The sequence below is a fragment of the Lepus europaeus genome, chromosome 14 (genome assembly GCF_033115175.1).
Source record: "Lepus europaeus isolate LE1 chromosome 14, mLepTim1.pri, whole genome shotgun sequence".
Lineage (NCBI taxonomy): Eukaryota > Metazoa > Chordata > Mammalia > Lagomorpha > Leporidae > Lepus > Lepus europaeus.
Genome location: NC_084840.1, coordinates 90,514,764 through 90,533,412, shown reverse-complemented (window position 1 = coordinate 90,533,412; position 18,649 = coordinate 90,514,764). Strand labels below are relative to the sequence as shown.

Here is an 18,649-nt window from a genome sequence, read left to right as displayed (position 1 = left end):
AGACCCATTAACAGGAATCTGGATTGGAAGTGGAGCAGCCAAGACTTGGACTGGAAACCATGAGGGAGGCCAGCACTGTAGGCAGTGACTTTATCTGCTGTGACATAGCACTGGGACCCTACAGTCTTTTATACTTATTCTATTAGTGATACAATTGTCTCTCAGTTGGATTACAGTCTTTGTATAGAGCATATGTTTTCCATATCATCTTAATTAATTGTATTATTCACTTTACATTGATAAATTCAAAGTAGCAGAAGTAAGGTTCCATAATGGCTATCAATAATATAGTTAATAATCACTCTGCTATAATTTGCAAGTGTGATCAAAAGTGTGTAAGTGTGATCAATCTTTTCTTTTTAATTTTTATTTTCAGTTTATGTGAAATGTAGAGATGCAGAGCTATAGATAGCCAACAGAGAGTGTTATTTCCCTCTCTGATAATTACTCCCTAAATTCCTGCAATATCTGGGGCTGGGCCAGACAAAAGCAGGACCCAGATGGGTCACAAGGACCCAATTACTTAAGCCATAACCTCCTGCCTGTCAAGGTACGCTGGGAGCTCAGTTTGAAAGCAAAGCTGAGACCCAAACCCAGGCACTCCAGTATGATGTGAGCATCAAAGAAGCATCATAACTTCTGTGTCAAACACCTGGCTCCAAAGCTGTAATTTTTAACAATGTACTATATATTATAACATTCTATATTATTCTATTATTGATTTAATTTAAAATGTATTTACTTTTCTTTAATAGATGATGAGCATTCTAAAGAATATAGAAAAAGGTAGGGTTTAATGATTTTTAAAACCATTTGTTAACTAATAGAAAGCAAAGAAATGCATTATGTATTCTCCTCTGGGCTGGATGGATATTGTGTACTTAACATTTGTTGCTTGTTATAATTGTCCAACCAGTTTTGCAATGTATATGTTAATGTAGTTTATTTCCTACTATTTAGGCAACTATAGTGCTGAGGGGTTGATTGATTGACCTATGACCCTGTAGTAAAAGAATTAACTGACCCATGTCAGCCTGCCTTGCTCCCAAATGCATTCTCTTACCCTTTAACATGGATGGATACAGACTTACACAACAGTGGCATCAAGATACAGGTCCAATTCAGATAAATTCTGAATTTACAATGGCTAAGATATGGAATCAAACTAGATGTTCATCAACTGATGAATCAATAAAGAAAACCTGCGCGCTCTCTCTCTCTCTCTCTCTCTCTCTCTCTCTCTCTCTCTCTATATATATATATATATATATATATATATATATATTCCATCCATGGTTCATCCTCAAATAGCTGCAATGGCTAGAGCTGAGCTAATCCAAAGCCAGGAGTGAGGAGATTCTTCCTGGCTCTCACATGAGTGCAGGGACCCAAGGACTTGGGCTATTTTCCATTGCTTTCCCAGGCTGTAAGCAGACAGTTGGAAAGAGTAGCTGCAACATGAGCCAGTGCCCACATGGGATGCTTGCACAACAGGTGGATTTTTAGAGTCACTGGGAAGAGTCTCCATATCAGATAAGACTGTAATGCTATATCATCTACTTCATGCCCCCCCCCACACACACACACTCAAAGGGGTAATCTAGTCTCCCTTGAGCACTAGGGGCCTGGAGGTTGATGATCTGCAAAGAACTTGGTCCAGGGCAGATGTCCTCTCATGCCCACCTCTTTTTTTCCATTTTCTGACATCTCTCCCTGGTATGTATCTGGTAAGAGGGGGATAGGATTGGCTGGTAAGCCCTACAGAGCTACATGTGACTTGCTGTGGCAAGATGACTGAGACTCAACGTAGCTTGTTTTTTAGAAGAGGGAAGTAGTGCCTACAATTGTATGTTTGAGTCCACCCTCTTCTCAGGATTCTGTGCTTTGTAGGCTTAATATGTTAATTTTTTTTATTAAACTTTTATTTAATGAATATAAATTTCCAAAGTATAGCTTATGGGTTACAATGGCTTCCCCCCTCCCATAACTTCCCTCCCGCCCACAACCCTCCCCTTTCCCGCTCCCTTTCCCCTGTTAAAATGGAAATGGCATAGAAAATTAATTAATTTGAAAAAAAATTATGTAGGATCTCTGTCTTTAATGTGCTGTACATTGCTATTTAATGCTATAATTAGTAATCCAATGGTAGTTTTTTCACTTTATGTTGCTATATGGGCAAAATGTTGAAATCTTTACCTAATATATACTAAACTGATCTTCTGTATAATATGTTAATGTTTGAGGTTGTATGTGTTTGTCAGCTTTTTGTTACTTACAGAAAAATACCTGTTGGCTAACATACAGAGGAATAGGATTTATTTTGGCATAAAGTTTTGAGATTCACAGTCCAAGAACAAGTGGCAGCATGATGAGGATGTTGGTTGGTGGAATGAATACAAAGGGAGAATAACACGGTGCACCCAGCAGCAGAGAGCACAATTGTATAGTTCACTCCTCTCAGGAGAACTTCATTCACAATACAAGCCCCTGGTGACCTAAAGACCTCCTTTAGGCCCATCACCTAGACACCATAATTGCATTGTTTCTACTCTTAATCCATTGACCATTACCATTTATCCATTAAATAAGACTTTGCAATCAAGCCACAAATACATGGGCCTTTTGTTGATATCTGAACTCTTATCCAAACCACATAACTGTGATTGACACCTGAAGAGTTATTTGGGGTTAGGAGCTCACAGGAGGCAAGATATTTAGATACCATTAACAGAAACAAAAGTACAGGTACCATGACTCTTCTCAGCAGTGTCTCCCTTTTAAGTATATAAGCACCTATATGGGATTTAAAGTCTTACTGGTTTACATTTACCTGAATGAGGAAACAGCAACACTTATTTGGGAAAATCACTGAACATCTTAATATCTCTGAGAAGGGCATTTCCAACAACAACCTACACATTTGTTTTTTGATTTTTATATCTTTAGTTTTCAAATATTTTAGATGGTTCTAAGGATTCTTGGTATTATTTTAAGGTGATGGAAACAACAGGCCTTTTAAATTGATTTCTATGCTGAAGAATTAAGATTGCATTTTGGCATGACACAGCTTGGTCTATAAACTGAAAGCAGGCAGTGTAAGATAAATTATATACCTTTCTAGCTTACCATAGGTGACAGTGTTCATTGCCTTGAGGTAATGAAATGTATGGCAGCCACAGATGAAATTTGCATAAGCATCTTCAGGGTGAACAAGTTGTAAAGTTTCTGCTAGTATATTGATGTTCACAGATTTTTTTATGGGATGTATTATCTTCACCAAGTATTTCAGTCGGGTGAGAGTAATGTAGGCAGAAATAGAGGATGAAAAGTTTTTTTAAAACAAGAGTCAAATTTTCATTGTATCAAAAAATATCATTTAGCAGAAATTTAGTTGATGTTTCCCCTGATTTTTTATAGAAAATATTTAACTATTTTTCTTATATATTTTTGTGCACAAGGCTTTTGGAAATACCTGATGTTAATCATGAACTGATTGCATCATATGAGAAAGGCCTCATTTCATTTGCCAAGGTAAAATGCTCTATTATGGAATTAATTTTTTTCTTGCTCTGAGTTTTTGTTGACTATATGTCTACTCCCACTTTAACATGCTGCAGTAAGTGCCTTCCGTGGACAAATTCTTCTTTTCCTAGGACAGTGCCTATGCTTTGATTTACACAATAAATGTCTTAGTGAGTGAATGGGTGGTGGGACAACTGAGTGAACATGTTTGCTGAGGTTGTGTGTTTTTTCCTATAGAAAGACTTAATAATTCCAGGATGTACAAGTGCCATCATTCACAGTGCACCAGAAGAGCAACCCAAGAACGACAGAATAACTCGTGTTCATGGAGTCCATGAAGATAACAAGTGTGGTAAGTGGATCAAAATTTCTTTTGTAAATTTTAAAATTGAACATTTTTTAACATTTGATATATATGTACACTTATATACATTTTTCTCAAAAACAGTAATATTAATGTAAGAAAAATGTGGGATTCATTACAATGCTAACAGAGTGAGGAAAGAAGGATGTATTGATATAATCCATTAAAAACAATATGATTATAGACCAAATAATATGGCATCCAAGCAGTTTTTGTACTTTCTATAGCTTCCATATATAAAGCATGTGAGATTTGGTTTTGTGTGATTGGCCTATTTCTCTAGGATAGTGATTTCCAGTTCCATCCAGTGTATGAAAACCTTCTATTTAAATGTTACTGTATGAAGTTTAATGTGAAGCCATAAATAATGCTACCCAATGTATTTTATTGTTTTTTTTAATATCTTTCTTCATAGGACCAAATTCTTCTTTCTGAAACTTCTTCAACCCTTTGGAATTTTTTTGTGCTGTTACTTTTATATATTGTTGAATTACTCATGGAGATGTGTGTGTGTGTGTGCGTGTGTATTTATTTTTCCTTTAATGAGGCTTTAATGTATGTACATTTACTGGAGCATTTTGAGGAAGAAAAGCACAACGAGAAAAATTTGCTTTTCTCAGGACTGAATCATAGAGTAAAGCTATGGAGATAACCAAATGATGGCATGGCATAGAAATAATAGAGCAGATCAATTTAATAATTAGAAAATCCAGAGTTAAATTAAAATATAAATTAGCATATTTTTAAATTGATAAATTGAACTTTATTTCAGATGGTTCTAGGGATTCTTGGTATTATTTTAGGATGATGGAAACAACAGGCCTTTTAAATTGATTTCTATGCTAAAGAATTAAGATTGCATTTTGACATGACACAGCTTGGTCTATAAACTGAAAGCAGGCAGTGTAAGATAAATTATATACCTTTCTACCTTACCGTAAGTGACAGCATTCATTCCCTTGAGGTAACAAAATGTATGGCAGCCATGGATGAGATTTGCATAAGCATCTTTAGGGTGAACAAGTTGTAAAGACCAGTTATTCTGAGTTTCTGCTAGTATATTGATGTTCATGAAAAGTGAATAGTGATAAGAAACAAAATTTTAGTTCTAGCCAGCGCCACAGCTCAATAGGCTAATCCTCCGCCTTGCGGTGCCGGCACACTGGGTTGTAGTCCCGGATGGGGATCCGGATTCTGTCCCGGTTGCCCCTCTTACAGGCCAGCTCTCTGCTGTGGCCAGGGAGTGCAGTGGAGGATGGCCCAGGTGCTTGGGCCCTGCACTCCATGGGAGACCAGAATAAGCACCTGGCTCCTGCCTTCGGATCAGTGCGGTGCACCAGTCGCAGTGCGCCACCCGTGGCGGCCATTGGAGGGTAAACCAATGGCAAAAGGAAGACCTATCTCTCTGTCTCTCTCTCTCACTGTCCACTCTGCCTGTCAAAAAAATAAAGAATTAAAAAAAATAAACACATAAAAAAATTTAGTTCTTCCAATATACCACAAAGGGTATAATAAATAACCTGGAAGAAAATATTTGCAAAAGATATATTTCCAAAAAAAAAAAAACACAACTATTACCAAACTGTTTAGAGAACTCTTAAAGCTAAATTTAAAAAACAACAAACAGACTTAAAAACAGGAAAATAGCATAACAAACACCTTCCCATGGAAGATGGCAAGTGAACTTAAGAAGTGATTCTGAACATCATGAACTGCTAGGGATTTCAAAACAATGAAAACAGTGATTGCAGATAAGGAAATAGAGCAATAGGGATTCTCATCCATTGCTCGTCCATATGCAAAATAGTATAGCCACTCTGGAAGATAATCTATGGCAATACCACCCTGAAGGCACCTGATTCCATCTATGTATGTATATTTAGAATTCATAATAATGTTTATTATCAGATCTATGACTACCTCTTATAGAAATGATGTTTACTTTAGGAGCAGAAGATGAAGCTAAAGAATCAACTTCGGACCCTGAGGTACTGTCTCTTGTTATGATATTTTAAATATAAGCACTAAGCGAAGTTGAAATCTAAAATGCAGTGCTTGTTTCTTCTATCTTTTTAAAAACAGAGGCAGAAGACAGACCCCTGAAGCTTGTGCCCAGCAATTCAGCCCTACAGGCAGGGACCTACTGTTTGCCCTGTAAAGCAGCCTGGCTCTGACAGTGGGCAGGGGAGCTGGGAGGTGGAATCAGGCACTCCTGGTAGCAACAGGGCCACTTGCTGTCCCCAAGACAGAATAGAGGATAGCTGCAGTGTTGCTGCAACCACTCGGGTCTGGGGATTTGGAAAGAGGCAAAATGGAGTCTTTCTTAGGGCAAAGAAGGCCCTCAGTCACAGTCAGCTTTCTAGGTAAATGAAAACCAAGGATTGTGGAATTCTGTAGTTAGGGCCACTGCTCTGCCATGATGGTGGGAATCTTAGAGCCTCCTGCTTACTTTCCTCAGTGAGATAGAGTCCCCTGGCCATAACACCAGCATAGGAGCTCCAGTATACTTTGTTCTTGCCTCCCTCTGTACTGGCTCTCTGAGCCTACTGCCGTTTAGAGTTGTCCTTACTTCCTTACCAAAGATTTCCTTCAGTCAGTCTCCAAGACACCTGGTGTTTCCTTTGCTGTGCTGGTTCTTCCCAGCGGTGGAGGTGAGTGCAGTAGGAAGTCGTTCCTTCAATGTAACTCTGGTTTCTTACCCATATTTCAAGCTTTCTCTATCCCCCATAACCTCCCACCCTCTAGTTTTTATTTTGTGTTCAAAGTTTGTTTGTTTGTTTTTTTCCTTTGACAAAATGTGGTTTCTAAAAGTTGTCTGTGTGCATCAAATCTGGTGTTGCCAAACTGAAGACGTTTTTGTACATTGTGTATTTCCTGCCAGAGTGGTCCCTTAAAAATATTTGTAATCATGTAATTCAACTGCTTATTGAGTAGATTTCCATTCCAGTAGGGGAGAATTCACATTCCAGCATGTCCATTGGTTTGGTCCTTAGGTCTTAAATCTGCCATACATCACTAAACCCCATTCTACTAAAGTAGTACGTTCTCATTGTAGCTCCATATCTGGGGCTGCTAATTTGCCTTGTTTATGCCTATACCATAGTTTGCCTCATCTGTGCTGTATAGAATGCCTTCATGACTGACTTACTTTTGATTTCATTTGATCTGCGTTTCAAAATGTAGCCCCAAATGAGCAATACTTGCTGACCTTCCAAGATTAAATTGAGGATACACTTCTCCACCTATTCTTCAACTATATATACTTCAACGATGGATACAGTGATTTATACTTTTCTGTTCTATTTTCCCATGTCTACCTCTAAGTGAACATGGGGTAGAATCTGCTGTTTGTTTATATGCTTCGATTTTTCAAGGACTGGCCCTTGACTTGATACACATAGTAAATGCTGTCTCACTGAATGAGTAGCTGAGGGGTTGAGAACTTGAGTGTATTTGTTGAATTTGTATTTTATTGTTCTGTAGGAAGGAACGTCAACTGTAGCGGGTAAGAAGAGTAAAAAACATGTTGCCATCACTCAAGTTGCTCCACTAGAGACAATTAATAAATATGGGAAGGACTCTGATCATGGATTGGACAAAGATAACAAACATAGTGAGTGCATATCTATCAAAACTTAATATTAAAATACAATGAACAGAAATGAGTAGCTCTGAATTGGAAATCCATTTATTTTGAGGGTTTCTTTGACTTTTTTTTTTATATAACCAACTTCTTCCCGAAACAGCTTCAACCCTTGAAATTCATCCTTACTATTGGTTTTATTTCATCGAAATATTTATTGCATTGCAATATTCATGGGTGGAGAGAGACACACCTTTATGTAAATTGTTTCCATGTGAATTAATGTGCTCACTAGTTGATCTGTTACTGCATTTGTAGATAAGGAGTCTACTTCCAAAAGAGATCCTGAAGACAGCAAATCAGCAAGGAATTCTAAGGTACTGTCTCTTCTTGTGATTTGGAACTACCTGATTTCAGTGATGTTAAAACAGGACTGGTGTTTGACTGAAGAAACAAAGTTACTTAGCAGACAGACACTTACATAAGACAGAAAGACATAGAATTTATCATTCTGCTCTTAGCACCTGGGAAAGAACAGGGTATGCATAGTAGGGCAGCTATGTTTGCAATCATTTACTATTATCATCTGTTTTGTAGAAGCTGTGAAGACGAATAGACTTCACAATTAACAATGAAAACTATGGTATCCATATCTTCTAGAGTCTCTCTCTATCTTTTTAGTGTTTTATTAGGCTCCATTGAGCTCATGGAATTCTAAGAGTATAATGCTATGCCTTTGTCCCCCATCCCTCTCCTTCTGTGCCTCCCACCCTGCTTCCTCTCACTTTACCCCCTCTCTCCTTCGCTTTGAGTTTAGGTCCTTGATCTACATTACATTCCATGGCTCCTGTAAATTCTTGGTTCAACAAGTAAAAAGCAAAAAAGACCTAGTATAGCAGGAAGATAGGCAAGGCCATAGAGAATAATGAAATGGGAAAAGGACTATTTCAGTTATCTGCAATAAATTGCAAAGTAATCCCAGATCATTGAAACTATGTAGCATAATCTTCTTAACCACGAGCTTGACAACATTATACAATAAGATTTATAAAGACGACGCTTACAACAGTATTGAAACACACAAGCTTTTCTGTCTCTTTGTTTTTTTTTTTTGTTGTTTTTTTTTTTGTTTTTTTCATTTTTCAACTTCAGCTGCCTCTTTGAAGGGAAAACATGAGATATTTGTTTTTCTGTGTCAGCTTCTTTCCCCCTACATCCAGTTGCATTCATTTTGGTGCAAATGCCAGATTTCATTCTTTGAAATGACTGACTACTATTACACTGTTCACATGAGCCACATGTTCTCTATCCATTCACCTTCAAAAGGGGATTTTGATTTCCTCTTTTGCCTTTTGTGAACACTGCAGCTGTAATATGGTGGTCACAGAGATCCTCAATACAGTACCTTCCTGTCTTTAGGTGTATAAGCAGAAGTGGGATTGCTAGATCACATGGCATTTCTATTACTAGTTCTTAAAGAAATCTCCATACTTCTCTAGACAATAGCAGGACTAATTGACATTGCCACCAACAGTGTACAAGTGTCCACCTTACTGCACATCCTTGCTAGTTCTTGTGGCTTCTTTTGACTTTTAGCCATCCTGAGAGTTACGGGGGTGATATCTCATTAAGGCATTGATTTGTTTTTCCTAGGAGGGTGTTGATGTTGATCAATTTTTCATGTTTGTTGCCATTGTACCTCTTTTCAGACATGTCCTTTGAAGTGCTTTGCCCATTTCTGAACTAGATTTGTTGTTTCTTCAAATATACTTGAAGATATTTCTTATCTGGGAAAGAGTTCACACCTATGTAATATAAGCTTCTCTTTACCCATGTCTGAAGTTGCGTGAAGGCGAGATTTTGAGACTATCTAGACATTCCCTTCAGCCAACTCTCTTGCCTTTAGGACCTAGGAAAAAAGAATTAGGAGCTAAACCCTTGGCCCAGTGATGAAGAAGTAAGATGAGCTATCTACCTCACACCTAGGATGGCTTTCTGTCCTTTTGCTGCATCTGGGCTACTTGCTGTCCCCAAGACAGGATAGAGGATAGCCGCAGTGTTGCTGCAACCACTCGGGTCTGGGGATTTGGAAAGAGGCATAATGGAGTCTTTCTTAGGGCAAAGAAGGCCCTCAGTCACAGTCAGCTTTCTGGGTAAATGAAAACCGAGGATTGTGGAATTCTGTAGTTAGGGCCACTGCTCTGCCATGATGGTGGGAACCTTAGAGCCTCCTGCTTACTTTCCTCAGTGAGATAGAGTCCCCCTGGCCATAACACCAGCGTAGGAGCTACCGTATACATTGTTCTTGCCTCCCTCTGTACTGGCTCTCTGAGCCTACTGCCGTTTAGAGTTGTCCTTACTTCCTTACCAAAGATTTCCTTCAGTCAGTCTCCAAGACACCTGGTGTTTGCTTTGCTGTGCTGGTTCTTCCCTGAGGTTGAGGTGAGTGCAGGGCCTCTGTATTCAGCTTTTTTCCCCTCTCTTCTCTCTCCCAGACCTCATCATACTAAGCATTAGGAATGAGCAAGACTTACACCATGAGACAGCCATAATCATGGTGATATTTATATTGTCACTTGTGAAAAACATAATGTGAAATGAATGTCACATTTTAGGAGCTAAAACATGACTCCCTATTTATCTCTTTGTAGAGATTTTTATAACTTTGAAGATATTGCCTAGTTGGAAAAGAGTTGCATATGTACCTCACACATGTATTTGCTTAGTGTTGGTTGAACACTACACAAAGGAAAGATTTCCTGACTACGTTGTCATTTGACTCAACCTGTCTGCCATAAGTAAAAGTTCTGAGAAAAAAAAAAAAAACTGGTTGGAGTACTCAGGTCCTGGCATTGGTGTGGCTGAGCCCTGGCCCTTACAGGCTTTTGGAGAGTGAATTAGCAGATGGCACCTCTGTAGGCCTGCTTCTCTATGCCACTCTAATTCATTTTCTCTTCTTCCCTGTTTCCTTCTGTCTCCTTATTTTTTGTGAGAAGCTGAGATAATTTTTAAAATACAAAAGGAAAAGTCTGGCAGCTCACCCTGCTTAATCAGAGTACTGACTGACTCTCAGGACTTGGTTTTGTGACATTAAAGCAATCAAGACTTTTGAAAAGCACTCCTCCTGTAGCCTCTTATATTTTTTCACAGAACTCTATTTTTAGCAGATTTGAAAAATGCCTATTGCCATAAAATTCCAGAAGCACATATTCTCACTGTAGTAAGAAATGTATGTTATATTTCAATTTATAAATTAAAATTTTATTTTAAATTCTTGAAACAAATGTAGAAATATGACATTTTGTATGCTGCAAACATATGTAGAAATATGTAATTGAAAAATTAAATCTCATAGGTTCTGCCTTTTTATTTTGGTTATCCAAATTTCAGATTTCATTTTAGGTTCACATTATTTACTTATATTATTTTAATGTTTTACAAACATTTATTTATATGTATTTTCTTATCAGTATATGCTTTTTCTGAGTGATTTTGTCTATTCCCATTTCTTTTCAAAATTCTTGAGTGACTAAATATGACACGTTTATGGCCACAGTGTGGTATTTCAATACATGTATATTATGTGTATTGAACAAAACAGGATGACTAAGATTTTTCGTCCCTTCATGTTACTTTATGACTGCAGGTTTGAGGATTCTTCTGTTTGCTCATGCAGTGTGTGTTAGGTTATTGTAAAACATAATCCCCTCACACCTTTGTCCTTGCCTCTCTCTGTACTGGCTCTCTGAGCCTACTGCCATTTAGAGTTGTCCTTACTTCCTTACCAAAGATTTCCTTCGGTCAGTCTCTTAGACACCAGGTGTTTCCTTTGCTGTGCTGGTTCTTCCCAGCGGTGGAGGTGAGTGCAGTAGGAAGTCGTTCCTTCAATGTAACTCTGGTTTCTTACCCATATTTCAAGCTTTCTCTATCCCCCATAACCTCCCACCCTCTAGTTTTTATTTTGTGTTCAAAGTTTGTTTGTTTGTTTTTTTCCTTTGACAAAATGTGGTTTCTAAAAGTTGTCTGTGTGCGTCAAATCTGGTGTTGCCAAACTGAAGACGTTTTTGTACATTGTGTATTTCCTGCCAGAGTGGTCCCTTAAAAATATTTGTAATCATGTAATTCAACTGCTTATTGAGTAGATTTCCATTCCAGTAGGGGAGAATTCACATTCCAGCATGTCCATTGGTTTGGTCCTTAGGTCTTAAATCTGCCATACATCACTAAACCCCATTCTACTAAAGTAGTACGTTCTCATTGTAGCTCCATATCTGGGGCTGCTAATTTGCCTTGTTTATGCCTATACCATAGTTTGCCTCATCTGTGCTGTATAGAATGCCTTCATGACTGACTGACTTTTGATTTCATTTGATCTGCGTTTCAAAATGTAGCCCCAAATGAGCAATACTTGCTGACCTTCCAAGATTAAATTGAGGATACACTTCTCCACCTATTCTTCAACTATATATACTTCAACGATGGATACAGTGATTTATACTTTTCTGTTCTATTTTCCCATGTCTGCCTCTAAGTGAACATGGGGTAGAATCTGCTGTTTGTTTATATGCTTCGATTTTTCAAGGACTGGCCCTTGACTTGATACACATAGTAAATGCTGTCTCACTGAATGAGTAGCTGAGGGGTTGAGAACTTGAGTGTATTTGTTGAATTTGTATTTTATTGTTCTGTAGGAAGGAACGTCAACTGTAGCGGGTAAGAAGAGTAAAAAACATGTTGCCATCACTCAAGTTGCTCCACTAGAGACAATTAATAAATATGGGAAGGACTCTGATCATGGATTGGACAAAGATAACAAACATAGTGAGTGCATATCTATCAAAACTTAATATTAAAATACAATGAACAGAAATGAGTAGCTCTGAATTGGAAATCCATTTATTTTGAGGGTTTCTTTGACTTTTTTTTTATATAACCAACTTCTTCCCGAAACAGCTTCAACCCTTGAAATTCATCCTTACTATTGGTTTTATTTCATCGAAATATTTATTGCATTGCAATATTCATGGGTGGAGAGAGACACACCTTTATGTAAATTGTTTCCATGTGAATTAATGTGCTCACTAGTTGATCTGTTACTGCATTTGTAGATAAGGAGTCTGCCTCCCAAAGAGATCCTGAAGACAGCAAATCTGAAAGGAATTCTAAGGTACTGTCTCTTCTTGTGATTTGGAACTACCTGATTTTAGTGATGTTAAAACAGGACTGGTGATTGACTGAAGAAACAAAGTTACTTAGGAGACAGACACTTGCATAAGACAGAAAGACATAGAATTTATCATTCTGCTCTTACCACCTGGGAAAGAACAGGGTATGCATAGTAGGGCAGCTATGTTTGCAATCATTTACTATTATCATCTGTTTTGTAGAAGCTGTGAAGACGAATAGACTTCACAATTACAATGATAACTTTGTTATCCATATCTTCTAAAGTCTCTCTCTGTCTTTTTAGTGTTTTATTAGGCTCCATAGAGCTCATGGAATTCTAAGAGTATAATGCTATGCCTTTGTCCTCCATCCCTCTCCTTCTGTGCCTCCCACCCAGCTTCCTCTCACTTTACCCCCTCTCTCCTTTGCTTTGAGTTTATGTCCTTGATCTACATTACATTCCATGGCTCCTCTAAATTCTTGGTTCAACAAGTAAAAAGCAAAAAAAAAAAAAAAACTAGTATAGCAGGAAGATAGGCAAGGCCAAAGAAAATAATGAAATGGGAAAAGGACTATTTCACTTATCTGCAATAAATTGCAAAGTAATCCCAGATCATTGAAACTATGTAGCATAATATTCTTAACCACGAGCTTGACAACATTATACAATAACGTTTATAAAGACGGCACTTGCAGCAGTATTGAAATTCACAAGCTTTTCTGTCTCTTTGTGTTTTTTTTTTTGTTTTTGTTTTTTTTTTTGTTTTTTGGTTTTTTTTCATTTTTCTTTTTTTTATTTATTAAACTTTTATTTAATGAATATAAATTTCCAAAGTATAGCTTATGGGTTACAATGGCTTCCCCCCTCCCATAACTTCCCTCCCACCCGCAACCCTCCCCTTTCCCGCTCCCTTTCCCCTTCCATTCATGTAAAGATTCATTTTCAATTCTCTTTGTATACAGAAGATCAGTTTAGTATATATTAGGTAAAGATTTCAACATTTTGCCCATATAGCAACATCAAGTGAAAAAACTACCATTGGATTACTAATTATAGCATTAAATAGCAATGTACAGCACATTAAAGACAGAGATCCTACGTAATTTTTTTTTCAAATTAATTAATTTTCTATGCCATTTCCATTTTAACACCAGGTTGTTTTTTTTTTTTTCATTTCCAATTCTCTTTATATACAGAAGATCACTTCAGTATATAATTAGCAAAGACCTCATCAGTCTGCGCCCACACAGAAACGCAAAGTATGAAAATACTGTTTCAGTACCAGTCATAGCATCACTTGGCTTTAGACGACACATTAGGGACAGATCCCACATGGGGTGTAAGTACACAGTGACTCCTGTTGCTGACTTAACAATTTGACACTCCTGTTCATGGCGTCAGTAATCTCCCTAGGCTCTAGTCATGAGTTGCCAAGGCTATGGAAGCCTTTAGAGTTCGCTGACTTTGATCTTATTCTGATAGGGTCATAGTCAAAGTGGAGGTTCTCTCCTCCCTTCGGAGAAGGGTACCTCCTTCTTTGATGGCCCCGTTCTTTCCACTGGGATCTCACTCACAGAGATCATTCATTTAGGTCTTTTTTTTCTTTTCCATGATATCTTGGCTTTCCATGCCTGCTATACTCTCATGGGCTCTTCAGCCAGATCTGAATGCCTTGAGGACTGATTCTGAGGCCAGAGTGTTGTTTAGGACATCTGCCATTCTATGAGTCTGCTGTGTATCCCACTTCCCATGTTGGATCTTTCTCTCCCTTTTTGATTCTATCAGTTAGTATTAGCAGATACTTGTCTTGTTTGTGTGATCTCTTTGACTCTTAGACCTATCAGAGCTATCAATTGTGAGCTGAAATTGATCACTTGGACTAGTGCGATGGCATTGGTACATGCCATCTTGATGGAATTGTGTTGGAATCCCCTGGCACATTTCTAACTCCACCCTTTGCGGCCAGTCCGATTGAGCATGTTCCAAATTGTTCATCTCCTCCCTCTCTTTTTCCACTCTTAGATTTAACAGGGATCACTTTTCAGTTAAAATTTAAACACCTAAGAATAATTGTGTGTTAATTACTGAGTTCAACCAATAGTACTAGAACAACAACAATAACAACAAATACTAAAAAGGATAAAGTATTACATTGTACATCTAAAGTCAGGACAGGAGCTGATCAGTTCATTGTTGCTTATAGTGTCCATTTCACTTAACAGGTTTCCCCTTTGGCACTCAGTTGTCACCGATCAGGGAAAACAAATGATATTTTTCTCTTTGGGACTGGCTTAATTCACTCAGCATGATGTTTTCCAGATTGCTCCATCTTGTTGCAAATGACTGGGTTTCGTTCTTTCTTACTGCTGTATAGTATTCTATGGAGTACATGTCCCATAATTTCTTTATCCAGTCTACTGTTGATGGGCATTTGGGTTGGTTCCAGGTCTTAGCTATTGTGAATTGAGCTGCAATAAACATTAATGTGCAGATGGCTTTTTTATTTGCCAAATTAATTTCCTTTGGGTAAATTCCAAGGAGTGGGATGGCTGGGTTGTATGGTAGGGTTATGTTCAGGTTTCTGAGGAATCTTCAGACAGACTTCCATAGTGGCTTAACCAGTTTGCATTCCCACCAACAGTGGGTTAGTGTCCCTTTTTCCCCACATCCTCTCCAGCATCTGTTGTTGGTAGATTTCTGAATGTGAGCCATTCTCACCGGGGTGAGATGGAACCTCATTGTGGTTTTGATTTGCATTTCTCTGATTGCTAGTGATCTTGAACATTTTTTCATGTGTCTGTTGGCCATTTGGATTTCCTCTTTCGAAAAATGTCTATTGAGGACCTTGGCCCATCTCTTAAGTGGGTTGTTTGTTTTGTTGTTTTGGATTTTCTTGATTTCTTTGTAGATTCTGGTTATCAATCCTTTATCTGTAGTATAGTTTGCGAATATTATTTCCCATTCTGTTGGTTGCCTCTTCACTTTCCTGACTGTTTCTTTTGAAGTACAGAAACTTCTCAATTTGATGCAATCCCAAATGTTAATTTTGGTTTTGACTGCCTGTGCTGTTGGAGTATTTTCCAGGAAGTCTTTGCCTGTGCCTATATCTTGCAGGGTTTCTCCAATGCTCTCTAATAATTTGATGGTTTCGGGTCGTAGATTTAAGTTTTTAATCCATGTTGAGTGAATTTTTGTGTAAGGTGATAGGTATGGGTCTTGCTTCAAGCTTCTGCATGTGGAAATCCAATTTTCCCAGCACCATTTATTGAATAGACTGTCCTTATTCCAGGGATTAGATTTGGATCTTTGGTCAAATATAAGTTGGCTGTAGATGTTTGGATTGATTTCTGGTGTTTCTATTCTGTTCCATTGGTCTATCCATCTGTTTCTGTACCAGTACCATGCTGTTTTGATAACAACTGCCCTGTAGTATGTCCTAAAATCAGGTATTGTGATGCCTCCGGCTTTGTTTTTGTTGTACAGGATTGCTTTGGCTATTCGAGGTCTTCTGTGTCTCCATATGAATTTCAGCATCATTTTTTCCAGATCTGAGAAGAAGGTCTTCGGGATCTTGATGGGTATTGCATTGAATGTATAAATTGCTTTTGGGAGAATAGACATTTTGATGATATTGATTCTTCCGATCCATGAGCATGGAAGATTTCTCCATTTTTTGGTATCCTCTTCTATTACTTTCTGTAAGGTTTTGTAGTTTTCATCGTAGAGATCTTTAACGTCTTTGGTTAAGTTTATTCCAAGGTATTTGATTATTTTTGTAGCTATTGTGAATGGGATTGATCTTAGAAGTTCTTCCTCAGCCGTGGCATTGCCTGTATATACAGAGGCTGTTGATTTTTGTGCATTGATTTTATATCCTGCTACTTTGCCAAACTCTTCGATGAGTTCCAGCAGTCTCTTAGTAGAGTTCTTTGGGTCCCCTAAATAAAGAATCATATCATCTGCAAAGAGGGATAGTTTGAGTTCGTCCTTCCCGATTTGTATCCCTTTAATTTCTTTTTCTTGCCTAATGACTCTGGCCAAAACTTCCAGAACTACATTGAATAGCAGTGGTGAGAGAGGGCATCCCTGTCTGGTACCAGATTTCAGTGGAAATGCTTCCAACTTTTCCCCATTCAATAGGATGTTGGCCGTGGGTTTTTCATATATTGCTTTGATTGTATTAAGGAATGTTCCTTCCATACCCAGTTTGCTTAGAGTTTTCATCATGAAAGGGTGTTGTATTTTATCAAATGCTTTCTCTGCGTCTATTGAGAGAATCATATGGTTTTTCTTCTGCAGTCTGTTAATGTAGTGTATTATGTTGATTGTATTGCGAATGTTGAACCATCCCTGCATACCGGGGATGAATCCCACTTGGTCTGGGTGGATGATCTTTCTGATGTGTTGTTGCATTCTATTGGCCAGAATTTTATAGAGTATTTTTGCATCTATGTTCATCAGGGATATTGGTCTGTAATTCTCTTTCAATGTTGCGTCTCTTTCTGGCTTAGGAATTAAGGTGATGGTGGCTTCATAGAAGGAATTTGGGAGGATTCCCTCTTTTTCGATTGCTCTGAATAGTTTGAGAAGAATTGGAGTTAGTTCTTCTCTAAATGTCTGGTAGAACTCAGCAGTGAATCCATCTGGTCCTGGGCTTTTCTTTGTTGGGAGGGCCTTTATTACTGTTTCAATTTCTGTGTCAGTTATTGGTCTGTTTAGGTTTTCTATGTCTTCCTGGCTCAATTTAGGGAGGTTGTATGTGTCCAAGAATCTGTCCATTTCTGATAGATTTCCCTGTTTGCTGGCATACAAGTCCTTGTAGTAATTTCTGATGATTCTTTTTATTTCTGTGGCGTCTGTTGTTACGTTTCCCATTTCATCTCTGATCCTATTGATTTGGGTCTTTTCTCTTCTTTTTTTAGTTAGTTGGGCCAATGGGGTGTCAATTTTGTTTATTTTTTCAAAAAACCAGCTCCTCGTTTGGCTGATTTTTTGTAATGTTTTTTTTTGGATTCAATCCTGTTTATTTCTTCTCTGATTTTAATTATTTCTCTTCTCCTACTGGGTTTGGGTTTGGTTTGCTGCAGATTTTCTAGATCCTTGAGATGGCTTGAAAGCTCATCTATTTGGTGCCTTTCCAATTTCTTGATGTAGGCACCTATTGATATAAACTTTCCTCTTAACACTGCTTTTGTTGTATCCCATAGGTTTTGGTATGTTGTGCTGTTATCCTCATTTACTTCCAGAAAATTTTTTATTTCTCTTTTAATTTCTTCTATGACCCATTGTTCATTCAGGAGCATGTTGTTCAATCTCCATGTGTTTGCACGTGCTCTAGGGATTCCTGAGTTGCCAATTTCCAATTTCATTCCTTTGTGGTCTGAGAAGCTGCATGGTATGATTCTAATTCTTTTGAATTTGCTGAGACTTGCTTTATGGCCTAGTATGTGGTCAATCCTAGAGAGGGTTCCATGTACTGCCGAGAAGAATGTAAATCCTTAGATGTAGGATGAAATGTTCTGTAGATATCTATTAGATCCATTTGGGCTATAGTGTCATTTAAATCTACTGTCTCCTTGTTGATCTTCTGTCCTGTTGATCTGTCTATCTCTGAGAGTGGAGTATTGAAGTCCCCCAGTACTATTGTATTGGGGTCTAAGTCTCCCTTTAAGTCCCTTAACAAGTCTTTTAAATAAGCTGGTGCCCTGTAATTAGGTGCATATACGTTGATAATCGTTATATCTTCCTGTTGAATGGATCCCTTAATCATTATATAGTGCCCCTCTTTGTCTCTCCTAACAGTTTTTGTGGTAAAGTTTATGTTGTCCGATATTAAGATGGCTACGCCCGCTCTCTTTTCATTTCTGTTGGCATGGTATATCTTTTTCCAGCCTTTCACTCTCAGCTTGTATGGATCATTGTTGGATAGGTGGGTTTCTTGTAAGCAGCAAAAGGATGGGTTTTGTTCCTTAACCCAATCGGCCAATCAGTGTCTTTTAACTGGACAGTTCAA

The 18,649-nt window shown here is 38.0% G+C and overlaps 1 protein-coding gene and 1 long non-coding RNA gene across 2 annotated transcripts in view; both read left to right on the top strand.

Annotated features, from left to right (window-relative positions):
- Positions 1 to 7,525, top strand: part of LOC133773513 (POTE ankyrin domain family member A-like) — a 109,103-nt gene extending 101,578 nt beyond the window's left edge. Inside the window, exons 12-15 of the mRNA XM_062210822.1 lie at positions 3,459 to 3,531; positions 3,760 to 3,874; positions 5,834 to 5,874; positions 7,370 to 7,525. Coding sequence (XP_062066806.1) covers positions 3,459 to 3,531; positions 3,760 to 3,874; positions 5,834 to 5,874; positions 7,370 to 7,525 — 385 coding nt within the window. The remainder of the gene's footprint in view (positions 1 to 3,458; positions 3,532 to 3,759; positions 3,875 to 5,833; positions 5,875 to 7,369) is intronic.
- Positions 7,526 to 7,766: 241 nt separating this feature from the next.
- Positions 7,767 to 12,637, top strand: LOC133773915 (uncharacterized). Its single transcript, XR_009867978.1, has 3 exons — positions 7,767 to 7,846; positions 12,161 to 12,290; positions 12,578 to 12,637. It is a non-coding gene; the product is annotated as an uncharacterized LOC133773915 (long non-coding RNA).
- Positions 12,638 to 18,649: the final 6,012 nt, after the last annotated feature.